The sequence below is a fragment of the Euleptes europaea genome, chromosome 6 (genome assembly GCF_029931775.1).
Source record: "Euleptes europaea isolate rEulEur1 chromosome 6, rEulEur1.hap1, whole genome shotgun sequence".
Classification (NCBI taxonomy): domain Eukaryota; kingdom Metazoa; phylum Chordata; class Lepidosauria; order Squamata; family Sphaerodactylidae; genus Euleptes; species Euleptes europaea.
In genome coordinates this window covers 12,274,166-12,300,954 of record NC_079317.1, presented here as the reverse complement: position 1 = coordinate 12,300,954, position 26,789 = coordinate 12,274,166, and the positions used below count along the sequence as shown (strand labels likewise).

At 45.9% G+C, this 26,789-nt stretch overlaps 1 protein-coding gene across 1 annotated transcript in view; it reads right to left on the bottom strand.

Annotated features, from left to right (window-relative positions):
* The window catches only part of BRF1 (BRF1 RNA polymerase III transcription initiation factor subunit), a 237,084-nt gene that overhangs the window by 172,180 nt on the left and 38,115 nt on the right, over positions 1-26,789 (bottom strand). Inside the window, exon 3 of the mRNA XM_056851232.1 lies at positions 11,640-11,813. Coding sequence (XP_056707210.1) covers positions 11,640-11,813 — 174 coding nt within the window. The remainder of the gene's footprint in view (positions 1-11,639; positions 11,814-26,789) is intronic.

Sequence of the window (26,789 nt, the reverse complement as noted above, 5' to 3'; positions counted from 1 at the left end):
TGTGTGTGTGAGAGAGAGAGAAGCGGGAAGGCTTTCCTGTCTCTGGCCATTCATGCATGGTATGTTTTGCCTTGGATTTGCAGCTCTGTAGATGCACGTTTTCCCCATCCAAATTCTCAAAACTCATCAGTAAGTCCCCATGCAGAGTTTTGAGAATCCGGATGGGGAAAATGTGCATCTGGAGAATGTCAAATCCAAGGCAAAACCTCCCATGCATAAATGGCCTCTTTCTTTCTCTGTCTCCCTCTGTCCTTTCTTTCCCTACTTTTCTTTCTCTCCCTCGCTCCATTTCTTTCTCCCTTTCTCTCTTTTTTTTTCTTTCTCTCCCTCCCTTCCTTTCCTCCTCCCTTCCCTTCCTTCCTTCCTTCCTTCTTTCCCTCCAGCGGCTTCTCCGGCGCCCTCTGGGTCTGTGCAGGTGGAGGGGCGTGCAGTCCTATTCCACCTTTCAATTCAACTGCACCCAAGACTGCGCCAACCAATTTTAACCAATCAGAACAAGATAACACGAGTGCAAAAAAGTACACTTAGCACAGATACATTTCACAGAAATACAGACAAATCCTGGTCTGAGCAAGATACATACTATCTCCCAAGCTAATCAGTACTTTCCATTATCCATGGTTTAAAATAGGCACAGAATAGAATTCCTCACCAACCTGAATCTGGCCCAGAGCCATAGTTTTGAATAACGGTAAAAGCCACTCTGCCCTGATCTGCATGGCCCAGGCTAGCCCGATCCCGCCAGCTCTCAGAAGCTAAGCTGGGTTGGCTCGGGTTAGTACTTGGATGGGAGACCACCAATGAAGTCCAGGGTTGCTACACACAGGCAGACAATGCAAACCAACTCTGAACGGCTCTTGCTGTGAAAACCCCCACGGGGTCCCCATAGGCCAGCTGTGACTCGACGGCACTTCCTACCACCAAAAGCCATTCTGAAACAAGACCCTGCTTTTTCTTCACACAACGCATAGTTAAATTGTGGAACTCCCTGCCCCATGATGTGGTGATGGCTGCCAACTTGGAAGGCTTTAAGAGGGGAGTGGACATGTTCATGAAGGAGAGGGGTATTCACAGCTACTAGTTAAAATGGATTCTAGTCATGATGCATACCTATTCTCTCCAGGAGCAGAGGAGCATGCCGAATATATTAGGTGCTGAGGAACACAGGCAGGATGGTGCTGCTGCAGTCGTCTTGTTTGTGGGCTTCCTAGAGGCACCTGGTTGGCCACAGTGTGAACAGACTGCTTGACTTGATGGACCTTGGTCCGATCCAGCATGGCTTTTCTTATGTTCTCATATTCAATACATAAGACACAGTATTAACATAGCCTGGGTTATTGGGTCCTGTTACATTTACTTCCTATGGCCAGAAGCCTCTTGCATGTCCAAGGGAACAATGATATTGTGGTTGCCTGTGCACAACCGAGAACACAGAGCATATAAAATGAGGTCCAATAAGAGTCAAGCCATCCTTGTACGTGCTCAAAAGACAAACAGGCAATGATGTCACCATGTTCAGTGCACGCCCAAACCGGATTATGAAATCGGTTCTGGATTCCGCAGGCCATTCCAGAGCTTGGGCAGAGTGAAACATGTCTCTTCCGCTCTGCCGAGTTGAAAATAAATAAGATTCCTTCTATCATGGGTTGTGACACCAGAATCTCTCTTACATTCCAAAAGGCCTATATCTGATATTCAAAGTAACTTACGCTATTTTGAGGACCAAATTCTGCCCGTAAATATTAGATGAACCAGAAGGGCAACAAAGATGGTGAGGGGTCTGGAGACCAAGTCATATGAAGAAAGGCTGAAGGAGCTGGGTATGTTTAGCCTGAAGAGGAGAAGACTGAGAGGTGCTATGATAACCATCTTCAAGTACTTGAAGGGCTGTCATATAGAGGAGGGTGCCAAGTTGTTTTCTGTTGCCCCAGAAGGTCGAACCAGAACCAACGGGTTGAAATTAGATCAAAAGAGTTTTTGTCTAGACATTAGGAAGAATTTTCTAACAGTTAGAGTGGTTCCTCAGTGGAATAGGTTTCCACCTCGGGAGGTGGTAAGCTCTCCTTCCCTGGAGGTTTTTAAGAAGAGGTTAGATGGCGACCTGTCAGCAATGCTGATTCTATGACCTTAAGTAGATGATGAGAGGGAGAGCATCGTTGCCATCTTGGGGGCATGTAGGGGTCACTGGGGGGAGGTTGTTGTGAATTTCCTGCATTATGCAGGGGGTTGGACTAGATGAACCCTGGTGGTCCCTTCCAACTCTATGATTCTAAGTGTGTTCACATACACACACACACCCTTTACAAGATCGAAGGAAGCAAACTGGAAGCCCAAAAGGACAGCTGTTCTAATACACACACGTCCCAAAGGAAACATAGAACCTTTTATCTGCCATTTTTAAAGAGACTGTCTACCTCTGAAGACAGTTTCAGGTGGGTAGCCACGTTGGGTCTGCAGTAGATTTGAGTCCAGTAGCACCTTAAAGACCAAACATGATTTCCAGGGTGTAAGGTTTCAAGAGCCAAAGCTCCCTTTTGTCAGACACGAAGCTTTGACTCTTGAAAGCATGCTCCCTGGAAATCGTGTTGGTCTTTATGGTGCTGGTGGACTCAAATCTTGCATTCTCTGAAGACTCAGACGGGGGTGCTGATGTAATAACAGTGAATTCCTAAGGTTAGTTACTCCAGTCTAAGCCCATTGAAATGAATGGGCTTAGACGGGAGTAACTCTCCTTAGGAATGCACTGTAAGGCTATATTTAGTTGCTCATTAAAACGTTCAAAGCCACCCAATGTCATATTACAAGTTCTTTCGGTTTTTGCTTAAATTTTCAATCTGCAATTTTTTTCAAATTATAACTACACACATTTCCATTTAAAAAGAATAACCAAGAACAAAAGAATATTTTCTTGGAAGCGTTGCCCCTGAACTTTTTGCCTTTTAAGCCTCTGAAGATAGCAAATCGCTCGTCTCATTTGCAGCACAAAAAAGTGGCTCTTTTCATTATAAGGGCGGTGAGGGTGTTTTTTCCCCTTTAAAAAAAAAAGATGATGTAAACGCGTCTTGGTTACTGGAGCGCCTCACAAAAAAAAAAAATTGCACTGATGTACATATGATTTGCCTTTGGTAAAGTAATAGCTGCCAGTGATATGCTGGGAAAGATGAAGTCAGGTTCCCTTCACACAATATGCTGTTGTAGTACGCCCGACTGTGATCTTGGCAGTGTAGCTTCACGTAACACTCCGCAGCATGAAGATCACAATCTGCATGGCTCTGGAACGAAACCGCTGGGCTCCACATTGACTACGCTTCTTCAGTTCTGTGCTGAATGCTCCGTTTTCTTCTCGCTGCTAGTCACGAAAGCTCCAGGCCTAGTCTTTTCAAACAACCAGAACTAGGTAAAAAGCCGAGGTAGGAATTTGGGCTGGTACCAGTTCAAGCGGCAGAGGAGCGGGGGGAGACATGTCTGACCACTCCCCCATGTAAAACTATTCCCTGCAAGTGGGGGGGAAAACTAGCCATTCTCTGGCATACCCCACCCTATTTTATACTACCATCCTGCTTTCAGGGAGCATGTTTAAGACAAGGAAATTTTTCGGTGATATGATAACCAAGTACTTGAAGAGCTGTCATATAGAGGAGGGTGCCGAGTTGTTTTCTGTTGCCCCAGAAGGTCAGACCAGAAACAACAGGTTGAAATTAAATCAAAAGAGTTTCCACCTAGACATTAGGAAGAATTTTCTAACAGAGCGGTTCCTCAGTAGAACAGGCTTCTTCGGGAGGTGGTGAGCTCTCCTTCCCTGGAAGTTTTTAAGCAGAGGCTAGATGGCCACCTGTCAGCAATGCTGATTCTATGACCTTAGGCAGATCATGAGAGGGAGGGCATCTTGGCCATTCTCTGGTCATGGAGTAGGGGTCACTGGGGGTGTGGGGCAATGTAGTTGTGAATTTCCTGCATTGTGCAGGGGGTTGGACTCAATGACCCTGGTGGTCCCTTCCAACTTTATGATTTTATGGAAATATGGAATGGAAATCTGCAGCTCCCTTACATACCAACCTGCAATAACTGAAGACCTCCCTTACAGAGAAACTAACGTTTCAGCTGTAACTGTCCAGTGACCATAAATGCATTTTGGATCTGCAGAGAAGCATCTGATATATCTATCTCACGTGCCTCCCAATTTGTTTTTTTTCCAAATTAGTCCATATGAAATATTTTTTCCATATTTTGTTTCCCCCCCCCCCCATGGATGGAGGGGAGCTAACTGGTATACATGTGATGTTGTTAACACACCAAAACATATCCCACACCTGTATCCTGCTTCTATTAGATAGAACCACTCTCTTCTGTTTGAGGACACCACAAGATTCTAATCCGATGCTCAGTCTCCAATACAACGCACACTCCCCCATATGTGGAAAGGAAAATTACAGCCAATTTATCAAAGGCACTAGAGATCCATCCTTCATGTTTTCCTTCAGCCAGCTGCAGCAACTCCTGTCAACAGACAGTCCCCCACAGTGAACCAGCTGGTGGGTAAACCCTACCAAACATAACTTTGTGCGATCTTTGACAGCGTTAGAACTGCTTGCCGACACCCTCTGCCCTCCCTAACAGGTCTGTTCTTCAATTAGATTGTGAGCGTTCACAGGCAGGGCTTGTTTCAATTTTAATTTTTGTACAGGGCCTAGAGGTCTTTAACAATAACTGCAAGCCCATGTTCTCGAGTTCCCAGCATTAAGATGTTCATGAGTTGCTAATTATGAAAATGGTTTTCCAGATCAGAGTCTACCACTCCAAACCACCGCTCTTAACGACTACACCACGCTGGCTCTCAGTAGCTGTAAGCGAGGCCTGTACGATCAGACATGTGGAAATGCCATACCCCCCGGTGGGGTGTGGCTTCCATATACACCCTATCATTGTATACACAAAGCAACATATGTACCTCATCCAAACACATTAAGTAGCGCAAGACTTCTGTTTGAGGAAATACACATCCTTCGCAAAAAGTAAATTTTCTTCTGCAGATTTCTAGATTTCAGACATAGCTAAGTGCAAGGTCTCAAGTACAAAGCAGCAATAATTCCCCAGCTGTTTTTTTTAAAAAAAGAAATCATTATTCAAACCTATAGATAATCACATCGCCAAAGAACAGCTCTTATCTCTTCCACATCCCACAAAGGAGAATGTCAACGTATTTATTTCTGTTTTTGTTTTTGTTTTAATTTGAAATAATTACAAGACCACCTTCCTCCTGAACAAACTCAGACCCAGTGAGGAAGTTAGGAGGGGAAAATTCTCTTTGACAGTCAATTAATGGCCAATTTTAGCCTTGGCTTTTTTTTAAAAAAGGAACCAGATTGTGAGGGAAAAGGGTGAACAATCTCCTCTGAAGTCCCAGAATTAAGAATATAAGAACATAAGGAAAGCCCTGCTGGATCAGACCAAGGTCTATTCACTCCAGCCGTCCATTCACACAGTGGCCAACCAGGTGTCTCTAGGAAGCCACAAACAAGACGACTGTAGCAGCACCATCCTGCCTGTGTTCCACAGCACCTAATAGAATAGGCATGCTCCTCTGATCCTGGAGAGAATAGGTATGCATCATGACTATCATCCATTTTAACTAGTAACCATGAATACCCTTTTTCTCCATGAATATGTCCACTCCCTTCTTAAAGCCCTCCAAATTGGCAGCCATAACCACATCCTGGGGCAGGGAGTTCCACAATTTAACTATGCGTTGTGTGAAGAAATACTTCCTTTTATCTGTTTTGAATCTCTCACCATCCAGCTTCAGCAGATGACCCCGCGTTCTAGTATTATGGGAGAGGGAGAGAAACGTCTCCCTGTCCACTCTCTCCAAACCATGCATAATTTTATAGACCTCTATCATGTCTCCCCTTAGCCACCTTCTTTCCAAGCTAAACAGCCCTAAGAGTCTTAACCACTCCCCATAGGACAGTTGTTCTTCAGAATAGAGAGCCTAAACACTGTGTTCAAGCAGTTAGGCTGGACTTCAGTATCCCCTTCGTAACTACCAACCCCCGAGTAAGTTATACAAAATACATGGAAATGTGCAAGTTTTGTGAATTTGCATAGTTTATACAACCACCACAGTACTGAGACACCCCATGTCACCACTGACCACTCCTTGACTGCCCCCCCATGCAAAATGGCATTGATTTGGAATTTGTGGTAATGAAGCAACCAGGTTTATGGATAATAATACCAAGGGTGCTCCTGTGCATATTTAGGTCTTATCGTGAGACCTCGTGCGCATCACTTCCAAATAAAGGACTTGCAGCAGAAAGTGTTTGAGCCGCATGGGTTATTAATCAACAAGCCTTCTCGGTGAAATCAAGCCTGAACTCTCCCTAGAAGCTAAAATGACTAAACTGTGGCTATCGAACCTTTGTCACACCATGAGAAGACAAGACTCACTGGAGAAGGCAATAATGCTAGGAAAAGTTGAAGGTGGTAGGAAAAGAGAAAGGCCCAATGGGAGATGGATTGACTCAATAATGGCAGCCACGGCCTTCAGTCTACAAGACCTGAGCAAGGCTGTTAATGACAGGACGTTTTGGAGGTAATTAATTCACAGGGTTGCCGTAAGTCAGAAGCACCTTAACAGCACATAACACACAATCAACGTGTCAATTATCAGTAATGTTAAATTATATAGTTTCAGTTATGCAAATAGGCTTTCCTATACAGGCTCTGCATTTGTCTCTTGCTCTGAATTTTGATGCAGTTTGGCTCTTTAATTGTAAAAGGTATCTAAGCCCTAGGTTAGCACTTCCATACACAACTCCAACGGCTCAGGGGAATAACGAAACAAATGTCACCCCATTGTTTCACCCAGCATGGGAAAATAGAGGGATGATAAAACTGGAAAAATCCACAGAGACCGCTTTGTACAAAAACCGGCTTTCTCACAATAACCCCCGTATGCACTTTCCATTCAATTCCCATTTATTAAAAATAAACATTAAGTATTCCACCTGGCAAATACTATCAAAGCCAAATATTGTTTTATTGAGCAATGTTTGAGATCAGCTACATATAACAGTGTAACCAGTTAAACTGGTCAAAAACGGCATTCATTTTTTCCACAGAGCCCTGTCTCCCAGGAACGGGAGCAGCCACTGAACAGGTCTTTGTTTCTGTCCAGCCATATATATGTAAAAGGGTGGAAAAGCTTTCCCCCCACCCTCAAACATTTAGATTAAACACAATTGAGGCTTGTTGCCTTTCCAAGCTGCAAATTAAAGGGGGGGGGGGCGCAAATTGATGAAACATGCAACTTCAAACAGCCCTCCCTAATTTGGGGCCTTATAGCAGAATAACCAGTTGTTCCAGTCTCTATTTACTTTGGAAATTTTAAACCGCGCAGACTTTCATGCCCTTTCCTAATGTTACAGCAGCAGGATCAAAACACTTTCCTGCCAAGGTTACAGGACAGGTTCCTGCATGTAATTCATCCAAAAGATGCAGAAGGTGTAAATGAACATAAGAAAGGCCATGCTGGATCAGACCAAGGTCCATCAAGTCCTGCAGTCTGTTCACACAGTGGCCAATCAGGTGCCTCCAGGAAGCCAACAAGCAAGACTGCTGCAGCAGCATTGTCCTGCCTGTGTTCCACAGCACCAAATATAATAGGCATGCTCCTCTGATCCTGGAAATAGGAGGTGTGCATCATGACGAGTATCCATTTTTACTAGTAGCCATAAATACCCCTCTCTTCCACGTCCACTCCCCTCTTAAAGCCTTCCAAGTTAGCAGCCATCACCACATCCTGGGGCAGGGAGTTCCACAATTTAACTGTGTTGTGTGAAGAAATACTTCCTTTTATCTGTTTTGAATCTCTCACCCTCCAGCTTCAGCAGATGACCCCTGCATTCTAGTATTATGAGAGAGGGAGAAAAGAGAGGGAGCAGGGAGATCGCTTTGCAGATCTGCTCCCCTGTGCGCGGAGCTAACGCAGGAGGGGACTGAGCACGCCCTAAATATTTATGGAAGAAACAGATAAAAACTAGAATTCACCCTTGAGATTTCCTGTTCAAATCTAAAGGTTCTTGTTTACAAGAACAAGGGCCACGTAAGAAAGCTGGCAAAGAGGCAGGCAGGGAATTTAAGCGAACCTCTGCTGAAAGGAAACCACTCTAAAGCAGCCAGATTCTCGAGCGCAAGCAAAATTAGTTATCCACTCTAGTTACTGCCAGAGCTTATGTAATGGACCCACATAGATCACACAGCCAGATGGCCTCTTATACATTCTACTATCTCCTGGGGGCTGGATGTCAAGGTAACTGCAAGGGGAAAGCTGAAGCCATTTAGACTGATGAAACAATTTTTTTTAAACTAATATGGTCCCATAATATCCCTGGGATACTACCCCCTTCCCAAACTAGTTAGATAATATCTGCATCGTTTTGCATTACAAAAGCTTTAAAATCACTGAACCGTTTTCCTGTTAAAGGTTTCCTTGCCGGCATATCACTGCAGCCCTGTACCAGCAAGCTTCCACGAGCACAGACGGGCTTCTTGCTTAGCACTGGGTGTCCCCCAACAGAATTATGAAGAACCGGAGCGGCTGCGGCTAATTTGCAGATTCGGTCACATGTCATTTACAAGGCATTTCCTTTTTAAAAAACACATATATTTCCATCAGTGACCGATTAGGCAAAACTTGGAAAGTGGCTCGCTTCAAATATTCAGGCTGCAAACTTTCAGATGTGACAGGGAATTCTGTCGTTGAAAATACCAGATATGCCGTCACAGCAATCCGTATGTTTTGAACTTTGGGGGGTTTTTTTTGCTGTTCCCTTGCTTTCAATCCTTTGGGGTTATTTATCATGATTTTCCACACATCGCTTTCCGTAACCTTGACAGACAGAAACGTTTACTCTGTGAAGTCTGAACTTCTCCAGGCAGCTTCTGATGAGACAGCCTGGTTCAGACAGTCAAAAAACAAGCCACAAACACAGACATTTCCCTTCTTTCCCCTCCCTTCTCACATGCAACTTTACAGTCTGTGGTATAGTGCAAACCATAGTTTGCTATGATATCCAAACTGGCAACTGTGGCTCGCGCTTGCCTTCAAAGCTGCAACTACAAACCAGGGTGGATATGATTTAAATCAAATCGATTTAAATCATGATTTAAATCACAATTTAAATCACTAGTCAGTAAGACTAGATTTAAATCATGGTTTTCTACATAAGTATTCTGCACAAAAGGCCAGGAAGGCATGGTGCCAGCATTTGGGGGGCCCGTGCCGGCGTCTGGGCTACTTACACCAGTGCAAGTGGCCCAAACGCTGGCGGGAAGGCCCGGATGCCGGTCACTAGGCACTGCCATGGCAGTGCCAACGGGGCCTTCTGCCGGCATCCCATCACCATCAAAGCTCACACCGGCGTCCCGGGAGGTGTTCCCGGGGCATTCTGGCACCAGGCTGGGGGAGGAGCCACCTTTAGGCGGCCTCCAAAGCCCTTTTGGGCTGGGAATCCCCCTTTTTTATTTTGGCGAGTTATGACACCTTTTATGTGGAGTATCTCCCGTGCAACCCTATGAAGTGTTGCACGGATTTTTAACGCTGAGAGGAGGTTTTGGCAGGGCCAAAACCTCCTTTGGAGGCAGCACAGCCGCGCTGCCTCCTATGACCAGCGCAGGCATTCCTCTCAGGAATGCACTGTAGGACTCTCAATGGAGATAGATCATGATGGGTAGCCATATTAGTCTGTCACTAGCAGTAGAAAAGAGCAAGAGTCCAGTAGCACCTTAAAGAGTAACAACATTTCTGGCAGGGTATCAGCTTTCGTGAGCCGCAGCTCACTTCTTCAGATACAGCTACAGAATGGAATCACATTCTAGCTGCATCTGAAGAAGTGAGCTGTGGCTCACAAAAGCTTATACCCTGCCAGAAATTTTGTTAGTCTTTAAGGTACTACTTGACTCTTGCTCTTCTCTAGGACCCTCAACCACAGCTTAATCCTGGTAGACAGTCCTAGTTCGCACGGAATAAAACTCCAGTTGTCTCAGGCATCTGCACTCAACACATGACAGTGAGTTGGGAGCTTAACTGAAGGTGTTCATCATGTTACGTACACAAAGGGAGGAAGGGGTGCATGAACACTGCAAGAAGCGCGTGCCCATCACAGGCAAGCAGATGTCTGTTGTGAAGCCACCATGCAGCCAGTGTCTTGCGCAACAGCTGGATGTGCTCTGCGCACAGATGATGTAATAATAAAAGCAACCATCGCATAGCATAAGGAAGGGCCCATCAGTATGTGGTACGCAAGAAAGGAACAGCAGGAGCATGTAATTAAGGTAGGAGACTGTGTGTGCGTTAAGTGCTGTCCAGTCACTTCCAACTCATGCCGACCCTATGAATCAACGTCCTCCAAAACGTCCTATCTTTAACAGCCTTGCTCAGGTCTTGCAAACTGAGGGCCATAGCTTCCTGGATTTAGTCAATCCATCTCCTGTTGGGTCTTCCTCAACTTTTCCTAGCGTTCTTGTATTTTCCAGTGACTCTTGTCTTCTCATAATGTGACCAAAGTACGACAGCCTCAGTTTAGTCATTTGAGCTTCTAGGGTCAGTTCAGGATTGATTTGATCTAGAACTCACTTATTTGTCTTTTTGGCAGTTCAGGGTGTCCATAACACTCTCCTCTAACACCACATTTCAAAGGAATCTACTTTCTTCCTGTCAACTTTCTTCACTGTCCAGCTTTCACACCCATAAATAGTAATAGGAAATACTATAGCATGAATTGACTCTATAAAGGAAGCCTCAGCCCTCAATTTGCAAGATCTGAGCAAGGCTGTTAAGGATAGGACGTTTTGGAGGACACTGATTCATAGATTCACCATGAGTCGGAAGCGACTTGACAGCACTTAACACACACACGGAATGAATTAACTTGGCCGTGGTTGCCAGTGACACATCCTTACTCTTAAGAAACTTTTCTAGCTCCTTCATGGGGACTAGGGGGTACCAAAAAAATTAGTTGAACTCAGCTGGAAGGGCAAGAAGATTTCAGCAAACAGTAGCAAAAGCCAAGGCCCAGAGGCCGCACTCCAAATAAAACACACCTCATTCTCACAATTTAAAGAGTATTTGTTGGGGTTACATTTTATACTTCGTAACTATCAACCCGGTTCCATCACCCATAGAAGAGATACAGACAGAAAGATTGATTTGCGCCCTTGGCATGCATAGCTAATAAAACAAGGCAGTGTAATTGCTCGTAACAATAACTATTCATTGTACAGAACCCGTGAGTTGGTTTTCATGATGAATAATCAAACATGACATGTACTAATGGAGGAGACCGGCTGTCTCCCAATGTCCTTCCTTAACTGATACCCGAGCAGGTTAGGGGACTAAATTCCACAAAAGATTAGATCTCAATTTCCACCAATTTTGCTGTCTAATTTACGGTTGCCCAAAAGGTTCCCTGGTACTTTCTTAACAAGAGACAATAAAATGGTTAGACTAGACATTAAACCGTACAAAAATGGGACTCGTACTAAAAATAGCACCAAAGGGTTCCGAGAAAGATAAGAGGTCAGAGGGACATGGCGTCCAAGACGTTTTTAAACGGCCTTGTCCAAAAGTGAAAGGATACGTGGAGTTCCTTCAGTCCTGCACACCAAGTACAGGCATGCGGCTATTACGTGTGTCATCTTCCGCCCCCGCGTCAAGTGCTTGCTCACCGCCATCTTGAAAAAGTTAAAGGCAGTATCAAGGCAATGCTGGTTAAGTTGGAGCTGGTTTCCCAGATGATGAATCTGACGTTTTCCTTTAAAAATAAGAGAGAGAGAAATTACATACCGCTCACAATTTTACAGGATGCACGCGCAATAAACTGAAGTGTGCTTAATTCAGAGACATGAACGGCAAATGCTACACTGCTGAGAACTGCAGGCTTGTTTTAAAATGAGATAGGCTACTGATGCCTTTTTGGTCCCCTCTATTTTCAGATGTTAAATGGATTTGCAAACAGTGTGCTAGCATTTGCATACACCCAATCTGACATGCAGAAATTTATGGATGATAGGCCCATCAAGTTGTGGAACTCCCTGCCCCAGAATATGGTGATGGCTGTCAATCTGGAAGGCTTTGAGAGGGGAGTGGACATGTTCATGGAGGAGAGGGCTATCCATGGCTATTAGTCAAAAGGAATACTAGTCATGATGCAAACCTATTCTCTACAGTATCAGAGGAGCATGCCTATTATAGAGAGCCAGTGTGGTGTAGTGGTTAAGACCAGTGGTTTGGAGCGGTGGAGTCTGATCTGGAGACTGGGTTTGATTCCCCGCTACTCCACATGAGCGGCGGAGGCTAATCTGGTGAACTGGATTGGTTTCCCCACTCCTCCACATGAAGCCAGCTGGGTGACCTTGGGCAAGTTACAGTTCTCTCAGCCTCACCTACCTTACTGGGTGTCTGTTATGGGGAAGAGAAGGGAAGGCGATTGTAAGCCAGTTTGATTCTGCCTTAAGTGGTAGAGAAAGTCAGCATATAAAAAAAACAATTATTCTTCTTCATATGAGGTGCTGTGGAACACAGGCAGGAAGCTGCTGCTGCAGTAATCTTGTTTGTGGGCTTCCTAGAGGCACCCAGTTGGCCACCGTGAGAACAAACTGCTGGACTTGATGGGCCTTGGTCTGATCCAGCATGGCTTTTCTTATGTTTTTATGTTCAATGCCTACTAGCCATAGTGAGTAAAGGGAACCTGCATATTGAGAAGCTCTGAAGCCCAGTGCTAGGAGTCAGAATCAAGGGAAGGCCTCAGCCTCTCTGCCCTGTTTGCTGGCTCTCCAGGGCAACTGGGTGGCCACTCTGTGAAATGGGATGCTGGACTAGATGGACCACTGGTCTGATCTAACAGGGCTCTTCTCATGTTCTTAGAGAGGGGACTTTCCAGTGAGACCTTGCTTCTCACACGTCATTCCTAGGCTGGGGAAAACCATGTCCCTCCCAACAAGCCACTGCATAGAGGCTCTGGAGCAACTGCTTCCTACTCTTCAACCCCTTCCACAGCTACAGCAGGGATTGTGTGTGTGTGTGTTAAGTGCCGTCAAGTCACTTCCGACTCATGGTGACCCTATGAATGAAAGTCCTCCAAAATGTCCTAACTTTGACAGCCTTGCTCAGATCTTGCAAATTGAAGGTTGTGGCTTCCTTTATTGAGTCAATCCATCTCTTGTTGGGTCTTTCTCTTTTCCTGCTGCCCTCAACTTTTCCTAGCATGACTGTCTTTTCCAGTGACTCTTGTCGTCTCATGACGTGACCAGCAGGGATTACCTTGCCACAAACCAAAGAGAATTTGGTCAACCTCTACTCTGGTCTGCAGCAGAGATTATGGGGAATGTGGGATCCCTGTTATTTCCCAGAATCCTGGCACAAAGGTGCTCCCAACTGGGACCCTGCCTTGCTAGAGATCCAAGCACCGGAGTAAAAGAGGGTCCTAGGGAGGCCCAAGAGAGCCATCGCGGTGCAGTGGTTAAGAGCGGCGAACTCTAATCTGGAGAACCCAGTTCGATTCCCCACTCGTCCACATGAAACCTGCTGGGTGACCTTAGGCCAGTCACGGTTCTCTCAGAACTCTCTCAGCCCGCGCGGAGGCAGGCAATGGTGACCCACCTCCCAACGTCTCTTGCCTTGAAAACCCTGTGGGGGTCGCCATAAGTCGACTGTGACTTGACGGCACTTTCCACCATCAATATTTGAAAAACCAGGAAAGAAGGGGTGGATCTGGAGGCAGTAATGGCGGCTCCTCATGTCTGACTCCATTGGTTTAAAGATAAATCCCAAACGCTGCAGAACAAGAGAGCTTGATTTGGGCATACGGACATCTCTTGACTTGAAAACCCTACGGCAGGGGTGGGGAACATCAGGCCCAGGGGCCGTTTCAGGCCCGCAAAATCATTTGGTCTGGCACTTGGTGGGTCCTGGCAGATCTCTCGCTCAGAAGGATCAAAGAATGGCAATCCGCCCCCTCCCGCCAACAGGAATAGCCTCTCTTCGAGGCGGAATAGCCTCTATTAAAGGCGGATGGTCTGTGGGCACCCGGCTGGTGCAACAGACCATCCTGTGCCGCCAGGTGGGCGAGTGCGCCACTGGTTGGATGCCTGCCTGCTTGCTCGTACAAGGGGGGGTCATCTGGGGCAGCTGCCTGCTTGGGGCTTGGTTGGCTAATTTTTAAGTTGATAATTTTGTATGGCCCGCGAATGATGTTATAAATATCCAAATGGCCCTTGGCGGAAAAAAGGTTCCCCACCCCTGCCCTACGGTGTCACCATAAATCAGCTGTGACTTGATGCCCCACACACACAAACAGAGACACAGACACACACATAGGGAAGACCGAAGTCAAAGGGTTTCTTTGCTTCTGGGATTTATTGGGAGTTTCCATTGTAACAGAAGAGCTTCCCTGTTTTACCATAACCTGCTCACAGAACAACATATAAATAACCCCAGGACCATTTACAACTGCCACAGTGTTAAAGGTCAGCTAGAGAATTTGCTTAAAAGCATTACAAAAGGACCTGCTAAATGATTAAACTACTCCACCAAAGAGAGGGTGCATAGGATTCTGTGTCCCTCCCTCATCCCTGATTTAGGGACACACGCCTCAAAACATCAAACAGAACCTATTTCCACGCTAGCTTGGAAGCAAAGAGAACATGTTTTATTGCCGTTCACCAGAAACCTGGCAAGGCACAATCTCGCATATGCAGGGCCTCTTAACCACAAACGAGACAAAACCACAACTGAGAGAATCCGGCCATAGAAAGAGCTGTATTCCTTGAGCTCCTCGTAGTCGCTAGGGAAGAGCTTCCTTCCTACGATCACATGTGGACGAGGCTGCCAGATTACATAGATTAGGCTGCGGCTGGAAGAAAATGGATGCGCCTCCTTGGCTTGGCTCTCAGCCCTCTCGAGGGCTCGTAAGAGGATATGACACAGCTGGTGAGGCGGTTGTGGAGAGCACAGAAGCACCGGGAAGGGCTCTGGCTGCAGGAAACTGGCAAGACCAGAGGGGAGGGGAAGAGGAATCATAAAAGGACAGGATACGGCCAGCGCTGGAGCTGTTGACAGGTCAAGGAACAGCCAACGCGCAGCGCCCTAACATTTCTACAAGGATATCAGAAGCCAACAAACCATCTTCAAGTACTTGAAGGGCTTGCATATAGGAGAGGGTGACGAGTTGTTTTCTGTTGCCCTAGAAGGTCGGACCAGAACCAGCGGGTTGAAATTAAATCAAAGCGTTTCCGTCTAGACATTAGGAAGAATTTTCTAACAGTTAGAGCAGTTCCTCAGTGGAACAGGCTTCCTTGGGAGATGGTAAGTGCTCCTTCCCTGGAGGTTTTGAAGCAGAGGCTAGATGGCCATCTGTCAGCAATGCTGATTCTATGACCTGGTTCAGATCATGACAGGGAGGGAATCTTGGCCATCTTCTGAGCATGGAGTAGGGGTCGGTGTGTATGTGTGTGGGGGAGATAATTGTGAATTTCCTGCATTGTGCAGGGGGTTAGACTAGATGACCCTGGAGGGCCCTTCCAACTCTATGATTCTGATTCTATCTCCACGTGATTCGTTTCACAGTTTTAACTGAAACATGTGACAACACCAGAACTCGCCTGAGAAATCAAAACGCTGTTCTTTTGCACTGTCACCTTGATCAGATAATCCGCCTTAAATTTATCAACCCATCGTTTGCTAGTAGGGAGTGGCAACCCGTTGAGCGTAAGGTAGCCTTTCTTATGTCCACCCAGGATGTGGCCACAATTGACTATGTGGCCACGTTTTTGCAGCAAGCAATGAGGATTTGTGAATGTTACTGTAAACAGGAACAGGTGAACTTTATTGAGTAAAACTGCACAATGACGTTCTCGGCAGATGTTGTTTATGACAATAAAGGTTTTGACATTGGATCCACGTGTGCTAGTGTCCCCTCCCTGTTATTCAAGGCTTCCTGCATCAGTAAGAAGCATCAGTAATACTGTGCTAAGGACGGGGTCGCTTAATATTTTAGCCAATGAGCTACAGCTAAGGCAGCTTCACAAGAGGAAGCATCATGTGTCCTCCTAAGCAAGCCTCTGTCGCTGCAATCATAAGAATGTAAGAAGAGCCCTGCCTGGATAAGACCAGTGGTCCATCTAGTCCAGGATCCTGTCTCACACAGGGGCCAACCAGGTCCTCTGGAGGGCCAACAAGAGGACCTAGAGGCCAAGGCCTTCCCCTGATGTTGCCTCCTAGCCCAGAGGCATACTGCCTCTGCATGTGAAACACAAGACCATAAGAAGAGCCCTGCAGGAGCAGACCAGTGGTCCATCGAGTCCAGCATCCTGTCTCACACAGTGGCCAACCAGTTCCTCTGGAGGGCCAACAACAGGGCACAGGGCATAGAGTCAGTGCAGAACGTCTGCATTTACGTACATGCCTTTGGGCAATCCAGCCATAGGACCATGCCTGCATTCGGCATTTCCAACCAAATGGGTTTCAAGCAGAAACCCAGCCTTTGGCTGTCACTCTGGCTTTTACAAGCTCAAACCAGTTTACAATCACCTTCCCTTCCCCTCCCCACAACAGATACCCTATGAGGCAGGTGGGGCTGAGAGAGCTCTAAGAGAGCTGTGACTAGCCCAAGGTCACCCAGCTGGCTTCATGTGTAAAAGTGGGGAAACCAACCCAGTTCACCAGATTAGCGACCGCCACTCATGTAGAGGAGTGGAGAATCAAACCCTGTTCTCCAGATTAGAGTCCACTGCTCCAAACCACCACTCTTAACCACTACACCACGCTTGCTCTACAGAGAGAGAGAGAGAGATTATTCCAGGGCTTCCTGGAAGACTTCTGTAGAAAGTAAAGGTAGTCATCGAGAAACTGCCTGGAAGACCACACCTATGTGATTACCGATAAGGTGGAGAGAGAAGCTTCTCACCTTTTGAACCGTGTATTAACTGAACGGTGTTTTGATTTAAAGATTACCTGGACAACACGTCATTGGGTGCATTTCTTGCTCAACAGCATGCTAGTCAATCAAGAATATTTGTTAATCACTGTTTGGTTGAATTGGCTGTTTCCTGTAAGCTTCTGCATGTCATTTTAACATGCAATCTGAAAGATGACTCACAGACTTCAACTCCAGATAACAATCCCCAGTGCCAGAGACTCGGGAAACTCTTCATGTGCCCTCCTCCGCAATAAACTGCTTTGGCTAAAGCCACCCATACATGTCTGTGTGCTTGTTTGTACGTGTTTCATTTCTTGAGAACATCCTGAGAAGACCATGAGTCAGGAAAAAAACAAGTCAGAAAACTCACTCTGAGCCATCCTTCATAAGAATATAAGAAAAGCTATGCTGGATCAGACCAAGGCCCATCAAGTCCAGCATCCTGTCTCACACAGTGGCCAACCAGGAGCCTCTAGGAAGCCCACGAACAAGACCACTGCAGCAGCATCCTGACTATGTTCCACAGCAGAGAGAAGAAAAGAAGAAGAGTTGGTTTTTTATATGCCGACTTTCTCTACCACTTAAGGAAGAATCAAACCAGCTTACAATCGCCTTCCCTTCCCCTCCCCACAACAGACACCTTGTGCGGTAGGTGAGGTTGAGAGAGTGTGACTAGCCCAAGGTCACCCAGCTGGCTTCATAGGTGTAGGAGTGGGGAAATAAATCCAGTTCACCAGATTAGCCTCCACCACTCATGTGGAAGAATGGGGAATCAAACTCGGTTCTCCAGATCAGAGTCTACCGCTCCAAACCACCGCTCTTAACCACTACACCGCGCGACCTGAATAATATGCATGCTCCTCTGATACTAGATCATAGCTCACAATTGCGCCGGCCCCAAACAATGGTCACCAAATAGCCAATCTACCACCATTCGCGCTAATTAAATTAAATCTCGCAGATAGCGCCCACATCATATCCCACTCTAACCCAGGCAAGCCGGAAGGGCCTCTGCCCAATTGCAATTAAAACGGGGCATTTGGGGTTAATCAACAATTACATTTTAATTTCCCCACAAAGGAGAACAGTACACCCAAAGCTACTTTTAATTCCTAAACCTCTTTAACGAAGATAATCTGCACTCTGATCTTAACCCCCAGGAAAATAAGTCGCTCCTGCAGGCCGTAAATGCAGCTGCTTCTCTTATGGCTGTTTCAGATCGCTACGCAGAAAGCAATCTTGAGTAGAAATCAGCATGTAGCCCACGAGTGGATTTTAACTTGATTTCATGTGATGATTTTGCAGCGAACACATGTGCTGGAAAGCCATAATCCGTTCCAGCATCCCAGCAAACATACATTGACATACAAATCAGCAAAAATAATTGTTCACAGGACTGTCACATTGGATCCTGCACACAAAATGCATGATTGTTGAAGATTGTTCAAGTATATTCAGTGCTGGGCTTTTGCAGTGTTTGGATCACAGGAGGCCACGTTAGGTGTGGTCACCACACCTAAAAAGGGATATTGCAGAGCTTGAGAAGGTGAAGAAAAGAGCAACCAAAATGATCAGGGGACTAGAGCAACTGCCTTATGAGGAGCGGTAAAACGCTTAAGGCTGCTTAGCTTGGAAAGAAGGCAGTTAAGGGGAGACGTGATAGAGGTCTATAAAATTATGCATGGTATGGAGAGAGTGGACAGGGAGAAGCTTTTCTCCCTCTCATAATACTAGAATGCAGGGTCATCTGATGAAGATGGAGGGAACTCTGATCTGGTGAAGAGGGTTTGTTTCCCCATTCCTCCACATGAAGCCAGCTGGGTGACCTTGGGCAAGTTACAGCCCTGTTAGAGCTCTCTCAGCCCCACCTACCTCACAGGGTGTCTGTTGTGGGGAGGGGAAGGCGATTGTAAGCTGGTTTGATTCTTAAGTGGTAAGAGGAAGTCGGCATATAAAAAGCAACTCTTCTTCTTCTTCCCCTGCTGGCATCAGTGATGACGGGCACATGCTCACCAATCACCTCCTTCCCCGTTTCCTGGCTCTGAGCCAAGCAGCCCCTTATACTGAGCTATACTGAGCCAGGCAATTGGCCAATATAGCTCAGTGCCGTCTATTCTGATTGGCCGTCGTCCCCCAGGGCCTTGGGCAAACAGGGGGCTTTGCCAACGCTTCCTGTCATAGATCCTTTAATCAGAAGGGCCAGAATTAATCACAGGGGCATTCTACATGTAAAAGTAACAAATCAAAATTTTGCAAAAGGCTCATAAAACATTATTGGCCAGGGTGGCTTAAAGAATCACTACACTAGTAGCTAAGTTTCTGTACTCTGCAAGAAAATACAGGCTGGAGATCATGTCTCGTACATAATTTGCTCTCATAACCTGTACGTCTTCTCATTGCCTGGTATATTATTTTTTATTTATTTATTTAGATTTTTATTCTGCCCTCAATCCTTGATCAAGGTTGAACGATATATGTAATATAATTTGTAGGTAATTAATTAACGTTGTTTGTTCTGCTTCTGAATGGCTTGTGGGCTGTAATAAAGATTGACTGACTGACTAAAATATATGCTCTACTACTAAGCCACAACCCCTGACCCCCTTACATTTGGCAGATGGTGCCAAAAATTCCGAATTTCCTCATTCGGAAAATAATTCCACTTTTCAAAGGACGCCTCGTGGTCGTTCAATACCTTCCTTTGCAATTGGAGCAGGGCAGGTGCTAAAAGCGTAAAGCCAACACCTGGAAAAGTGGGAATATTCTCCCAACCTTGCCTTATGCCAGACCAAATAAGCACGGTTGGACAAGACCCAGAACATCTGGACTCCTGATCGCCACACTGGAAAAGTTAATTTCCAAACTGTGCACAGCCAGTCCGTTCCTTTCAACAACAAAAAATGTGATGCTGCTTCCTAAACAGTATGAATTCCCACCCCGCTAAAAGGAAGAGCGCTTGCTTTAATAATCAAAACAAGAGGAAGGTAATCTTTATCTTGCTGAAGAACACTCGAGGGCCTGCATCATCCACGAACGGTCTGTGAAATGAATTACCAGAAGTATGCTAAGAGCCATCAGCACAGGTTCCAGGCTAGCAATGAACCAGGAATTAAAAGCAAATGGACAGGATAAACAATTTATTTATGTGCTTACTTCATTTATACCATGCCTTCCCCCCTTGTGGAGACTCCAAGCGGTTTACATCATTCTCGTCTTCTCATTTTATCCTCATGAGGCCCTGTGCAGTAGGTTGCCCTGAGAGTATGCGACTGGCCCTAGGTCCCCCAGCTAATGCCTGTGGCAGGGTGAGGATCTGAGCTCAGATCTCCCAGATCCTAGTCTGACACTCTAACCACTACACTATGCTGGATAAACAAGAGTCCATATTCTACTTTTTCATGGAATACACATCATCTACATTTCCAAAACGAATACAACAGTGGAGAGGACTTTAACGACAGTCTGAAGGCGATTGTGCTTCATTTAGAGATTGAGCCATACTCGGATGTATTAACAAGTGATTGGTCAATTACCGCATTAATAAAATTTGAATATGAAAAAACTTAATTTAGAGATTGTACCCTAATCTCCTGATACCCTATTGGGTGTGAATGGAACCATTTCTCAAATTGACTACCGTAAATGCGCTGTACTTTGTGCAGCCTAGAAAATTTCAGTTTGGTACATCACAATTTGGGATAGGGGAGAGACCTGAAGACCAAATAAATGCAAATTTACCAAGCATTAAAGGCAAAGTTCCCTGTGCAAGCACCGGGTCATTCCTGACCCATGGGGTGACATCACATCCCGACGTTTACTAGGCAGACTGTGTTTGTGGGGTGGTTTGCCAGTGCCTTCCCCAGTCATCTTCCCTTTACCCCCAGCAAACTGGTTATTCATTTTACTGACCTCAGAGGATGGAAGGCTGAGTCAACTTTGAGCCAGCTACCTGAAACCAACTTCCACTGGGATCGGACTCAGGTCGTGAGCAGAGCTTGGACTGCTGTACTGCAGCTTACCACTCTACGCCACAGGGTTTTCGGACTGGGCTCCAGAGAGGAACACTCAAAAATCAATAGGCAAGCCAGTAAAACTAAGAAAACCAGCACTGATTTTAAGAATCCCATGCCATAGGGTCAGGGTCTCAAAAATGCATCACCAGTATGTTTCCCAGAGCCTCCTTGGTTCTAGAGTCTTGGAGTTAAACTCCAAAAGAAGAAGAGTTGGTTTTTCTATGCCGACTTTCTCTACCACTTAAGGAAGAATTAATCTGGCTTACAATTACCATCCCTTCCCCTCCCCACAACAAACTCCCTGTGAAGCAGGTGGGGCTGAGAGAGCTCTAAGAGAGCTGTGTCTAACCCAAAGTCATCCAGCCGGCTTCATGTCTAGGAGTGGGGAAACCAACCCAGTTTACCAGATTAGCGTCCACTCCACTCATGTGGAGGAGTGGGGAATCAAACCTGGTTCTCCAGATTACAGTCCACCGCTCCAAACCACAGCTCTTAACCACTACAACACGCTGGCTCTCCTTGAATGGAGAAAAGGTCTTGAATGGAATGGGGGGGTTGAGTTTTGGGACACTCCCTACCAGCCGAATGACTACCAAAGGGCTGAGCTCATCCCAGCACATTAGAGCCACGTGTCTTCTCCTCAGCCACGGACACTGACTTTCTTACGTCCCCAGGCATGGCAAGTTCTCCTTGTGCTTATCTATAGAAGGAACATCCTTCCCCTCTCTTTGGAAACTGAAACCAAGCACCATTGTCTTCCCCCCCCCCTTGGAGCAGGAAGTGCTTCAGAAGAAACCAGGAAGCACTGTATAAACTTCTGCATCTGCAGGTAATGACCATTCAGAAGCAGTGCCCTCTGTCATAGGATGACGTTTCACTTGGAACCTCCCAGCATTTTGTGATTGACCCCATTCCACGGCAGCCATTTTACAGTCCTAGTCCTACAGAAGCAAGTTTATGCTGGTGCTACTACATTTCATTGAAATTCCAAGAATGCCCACAGGATCAAAAAGGTTGGAGACCCCTGGAAATACAGTGCTGAGACCAGGAAAACTGGTGGTCAGACACCATAGGGTTGCCAAGCCTCTAGTTACAGCAGGAGTCTTCCTGATAATTACCTCTGATGGCCACTGGTGCCTCAGGCATCAGCAGGAGAGGGAGGGAAACGGAAGTGACACAGGATGCTCTATAATTCCACAAAACCTCTATGGCAAAACCATAGAGTTTTTGCAGAATGCTAGAGCGTCCCTTGACATCACGTCACCAGCAAGGGCCTGTCCTCCACCTAGTAATCTCCCACCGGTTGCCAGGTGGTGCCTGGAAACTCTAGACATCAACCTAATGGGATGACCAGTCAGTCTTTCGTCACTTTGCTGGGCTGTTCACAGAAGAAATTTGAATAATTTTACATCCACCACTCTGAGTCTCTTAGAAGGAGAGGAAAATATTGTTTGATAAGGAACCAGGGAACAGTCATTTCGTTCCTTCTCAATTGCCCCTAGCCAACAGTACACAAAGGTCTCCATCAGTGTTGAGCGGATCTTTTTAAATCTCAAAGGGCCTCTTCTCACACTGAGCTTTGGAGGCCTTGGGGGGGGGGAAATATCAAGAAGTCTTTTTTGCTACTTTCTAAGAGCTTCCATCGTATTCCCTATTACTATGTATGGATGTGAAAGCTGGACAATGAAGAAAGTAGACTCCTTTGAAATGTGCTGTTGGAGGAGAGTGTTATGGATACCATGGACTGCCAAAAAGACAAATCAGCGGGTTATAGATCAAATCAAGCTTGAACTGACCTAGAAGCTAAATGAATAAACTGAGCCTGTCGTACTTTGGTCACATCATGAGAAGACAAGAGTCACTGGAAAAGACAATCATGCTAGGAAAAGTGGAAGGCAGCAGGAAAAGAGGAAGACCCAACAAGAGATGGATTGACGCTATAAAGGAAGCCACAGCCCTCAATTTGCAAGATCTGTGCAAGGCTGTCAAAGATAAGTCATTTTGGATGACATTGATTCATAGGGTCACCATGAGTCGGAAGCGACTTGACGGCACTTAACACACACACAAGAGCCTCCCCAAGCTCAGCATGTGGTTTGGGGATGAGAAAGTCAGAGGGGACCACCAGAGATGTGTGACAGCGCTTTATTTCTCTGAGGACAATTTCCCATTCCTAAAAATTCCTTCTTGCATAAAATTAATGGCAACAAACGGATGCCATGGCCAATATAAGATCATGCAAGCTTGGCAGTTTCAAAGTGATAATTAATTTTTTTCCAGGTGATTATCCCTAGGAATTGTGAGAGAGAGAAAAGGCACGTGTACGTTGCATTGTTTTGTAAATGGTGGGGGCCCACAAGCACATATGATAATCCAAACAAAAAGAAAATTATGCTTTTCCTTTATTCTGTTCTTTATGCTCGCAGACCAACACGTCATGAGCAAAACAAATTCAATAAATTCAATCATACAGAAATAACCAAACATACAGAAATACAATATCTGAGCAGTACAGTTAAAAGGAAGTATCATTAAAAAACATAGATAAACATTTTGCCACGGCGAGGGTTACATTTGGATCAGTATCAGCCAATAAGAGCCCCGTGGCGCAGAGTGGTAAGCTGCAGTATGGCAGTCAAAAGCTCTCCTCACGACCTGAGTTCAATCCCGACAGAAGTCGGTTTTAGATAGAAGGCTCAAGGTTGACTAAGCCTTCCATCCTTCCGAGGTCGGTCAAATGAGTACCCAGCTTGCTGGGGGTAAAGTGTAGATGACTGGGGAAGGCACAGGCAAACCACCCCGTAAACACAGTCTGCCTAGTAAATGTTGGGATGTGACGTCACCGCATGGGTCACGAATGACCTGATGCTTGCACAGGGGACTACCTTTACTTATCAGCCAATAGCTTTGTGGAAAATAACTATGAATTCACCTGATTAGATATGCAGATCAAATGCTGAAATTCAGATTTGCAAACGGGAGACCTCTGAGACTCAAAGGAGGGGGAAATCTCATCCTTCCTCCCCTCGCTGGCCCACCCGCTCGTCAGTGACAGGTGGGGGGCAGCAGCAACCCCAATGGTTCCAGCTCCCCCCTGGCTCATTTGGTGGTGGCTCCTCCCTCTCCCCACCCACCCGCCCACTTCAGGAGTCACATGACCTTAAGTGTCCCAGTGACTTCTGCCAAACAGAGTTAAATTTTGATGAAACCGACGAGTGGAAAACCACACGCTCACAATTCTGGAAGTGTTCTAAAATTAGTGCGTCAGCAGCTTTCAGTGCCTTTGGGGGTCTTTAAATGTCAATAACATGCTATATTGCCTCTGAATTCATACAAGGATTATTCCGATCAAAACGATTTCCACATAAAGCTTTGAAATGTTTTGTATACATTTAAACAGCACCAGAATATATATATTTTCCCCAAAAATCAAATATTTCAGTTCGAGTTATTTGTTGCTTTAGGGACATTAACATGGGTTGTTGTTGTTGTTGTTTGGTTTTTAGGTTTTATTTACTAAAATGTAAGTCATAACTTTCTGGAAACGTTACCAATTCAAACGTTTCCATCAAACAAGCATTACCAGGGACTGCACACTTTGGATGGCAACCACAGTAAAATTCGGAGAGAAAGCAGCAAGATAAGGAGGGGGTTCAGTGAAAAAGTTCATGATCCGCTGTACTACAGTTACACTCTTCTAAACCCATTGACTTCAAGGGACTCAGAAAGGCACGACTCTACTTGGGATGGTGTTGGTATAAAACAGAGAAATCCCAAGGGTTTCTTTATAGTATAGTTTTCTGGTGCAAATGAATACTGCAGCTAAGAACATAAGAAAGGCCATGCTGGATCAGGCTTACAATCACCTTCCCTTCCCCTCCCCACAACAGACACCCTGTGAGGTGGGTGAGGCTGAGAAAGTGTGACTTGCCCAAGGTCACCCAGCTGGCTTCGTGTGTAGGAGTGGGGAAACAAATCCAGTTCACCAGATTAACCTCCGCCGCTCATGTGGAGGAGTGGGGAATCAAATCCAGTTCTCCAGATCAGACTCCACCACTCCAAACCACCGCTCTTAACCACTACACCACGCTGGCTCCTAGCAGGAGGATCATCTAACAGGGCTGTTTGGTAACACTGGGATCCCCAACAAGGCTCACAGGTAGGAACCCGGTCATACTACCCTTGTACAAATCTGTGGTGAGCGCATACTTGGAAAACTGTACAGTTCTGGTCATCACACCTAAAAAAGGATATTGCAGAGCTTGAGAAGGTGCAGAAAAGAGCAACCAAAATGACCAGGGGACTAGAGCAACTGCCCTAAGAGTAGCAGTTAGGGCTGTTTAGCTTGGAAAGAAGGCAGTTAAGGGGAGATATGACAGAGGTTACAAAATTATGCACGCTATGGAGAGTGGACAGGGAGCAGCTTTTCTCCCTCTCTCATAATACTAGAACACGGGGTCATCTGCTGATGCTCGAGGGTAAGAGATTCAAAACAGATGAAAGGAAGTATTTCTTCACACAACTGATAGTTAAATTGTGGAACTCCCTGCCCCAGGATGTCGTGATGGCTGCCAACTCGGAAGGCTTTAAAAAGGTCATGTTCATGGAGGATAGGACTATCCATGGCTACTAGTCAAAATGAATACTACTCATGATGCATAACTATTCTCTCCAGGATCAGAGGAGCATGCCTATTATATTAGGTGCTGTGGAACACAGGCAGGATAATGCTGCTGCGGTCGTCTTCCTTGTGGGCTTCCTAGAGGCACCTGGTTGGCCACTGTGTGGACAGACTGATGGACTTGATGGGCCTTGGTCTGATCCAGCAGGGCTTTTCTTAACATTCCTATTTAGCATGCCTCTATTATCAATATCTCTCCGCCTCCTGTGGAAGCCATTTTGGGATTGTGCTCACCGCCTCCTCGCAAAAAGGGGCCCGAAGGCTCAAAAGATGTACGAGCAGAAAGTCTTATGCCCCCACTACATGCTTGAATCGTGCAGCCATTTGTGAAAAGGCAAGCAACTATGACAGGTTCTTTCTCCGATGGCAAATTCCTATGCTTAGAGTTCATTTCCCCCCCCTCCCCCCGGCAAAGTCTGCGCTATACTTTTGTTCCTGCCTTGTGTGTCTTTAAACTCTAGCTGTTTAGGTGCAACATCAACCACCTAGTGTTAATAAGGCCCCCAAGGTTTAATTGTGCAGGGTTCCCCCCTGCCTGCATGGGGTGGAGGAACGTTATGAAAGCAATTCACAAGCTTCATTAGCACAGTGCAGCATCTCAAGGAAATCAACTGATTTGACTATAATTAGCCCGCTGCTTTGTTGCATTCTACACCGGTTAATCTCCCTTTATAGGCTTCCCCCATCCTGCATTTTTCTTCCTTTTGTTCCAGCACAAAAGATTCCCTAGGCTGAAAACGTTCAGAGGAAACTGAAAAGTTCTTCATTTTAAAAAAATGTCTTGCGCTGGAAAAAGAATAGCTGCCGTGGAACAAAAGGGATCTTTCAAACGACCCCCACCCCGGAGCAATCCTGTATTCACCTCCATAACTTGCCCCTGGGGGTTACAATCCATGGGGCAAAACGAACATGTACACTAAAGCACTCTCCCCAAAGCGGGTTTGGGAGCTAAAGGGAACCTCCATATTCAGAGGCAGTAACCTTGTGGCGCAGAGCGGTAAGCTGCAGTACTGAAGTCCAAGCTCTGCTCACGACCTGAGTTCGATCCCGATGGAAGTTGGTTTCAGGTAGCCGGCTCAAGGTTGACTCAGCCTTCCATCCTTCCGAGGTCGGTCAAAT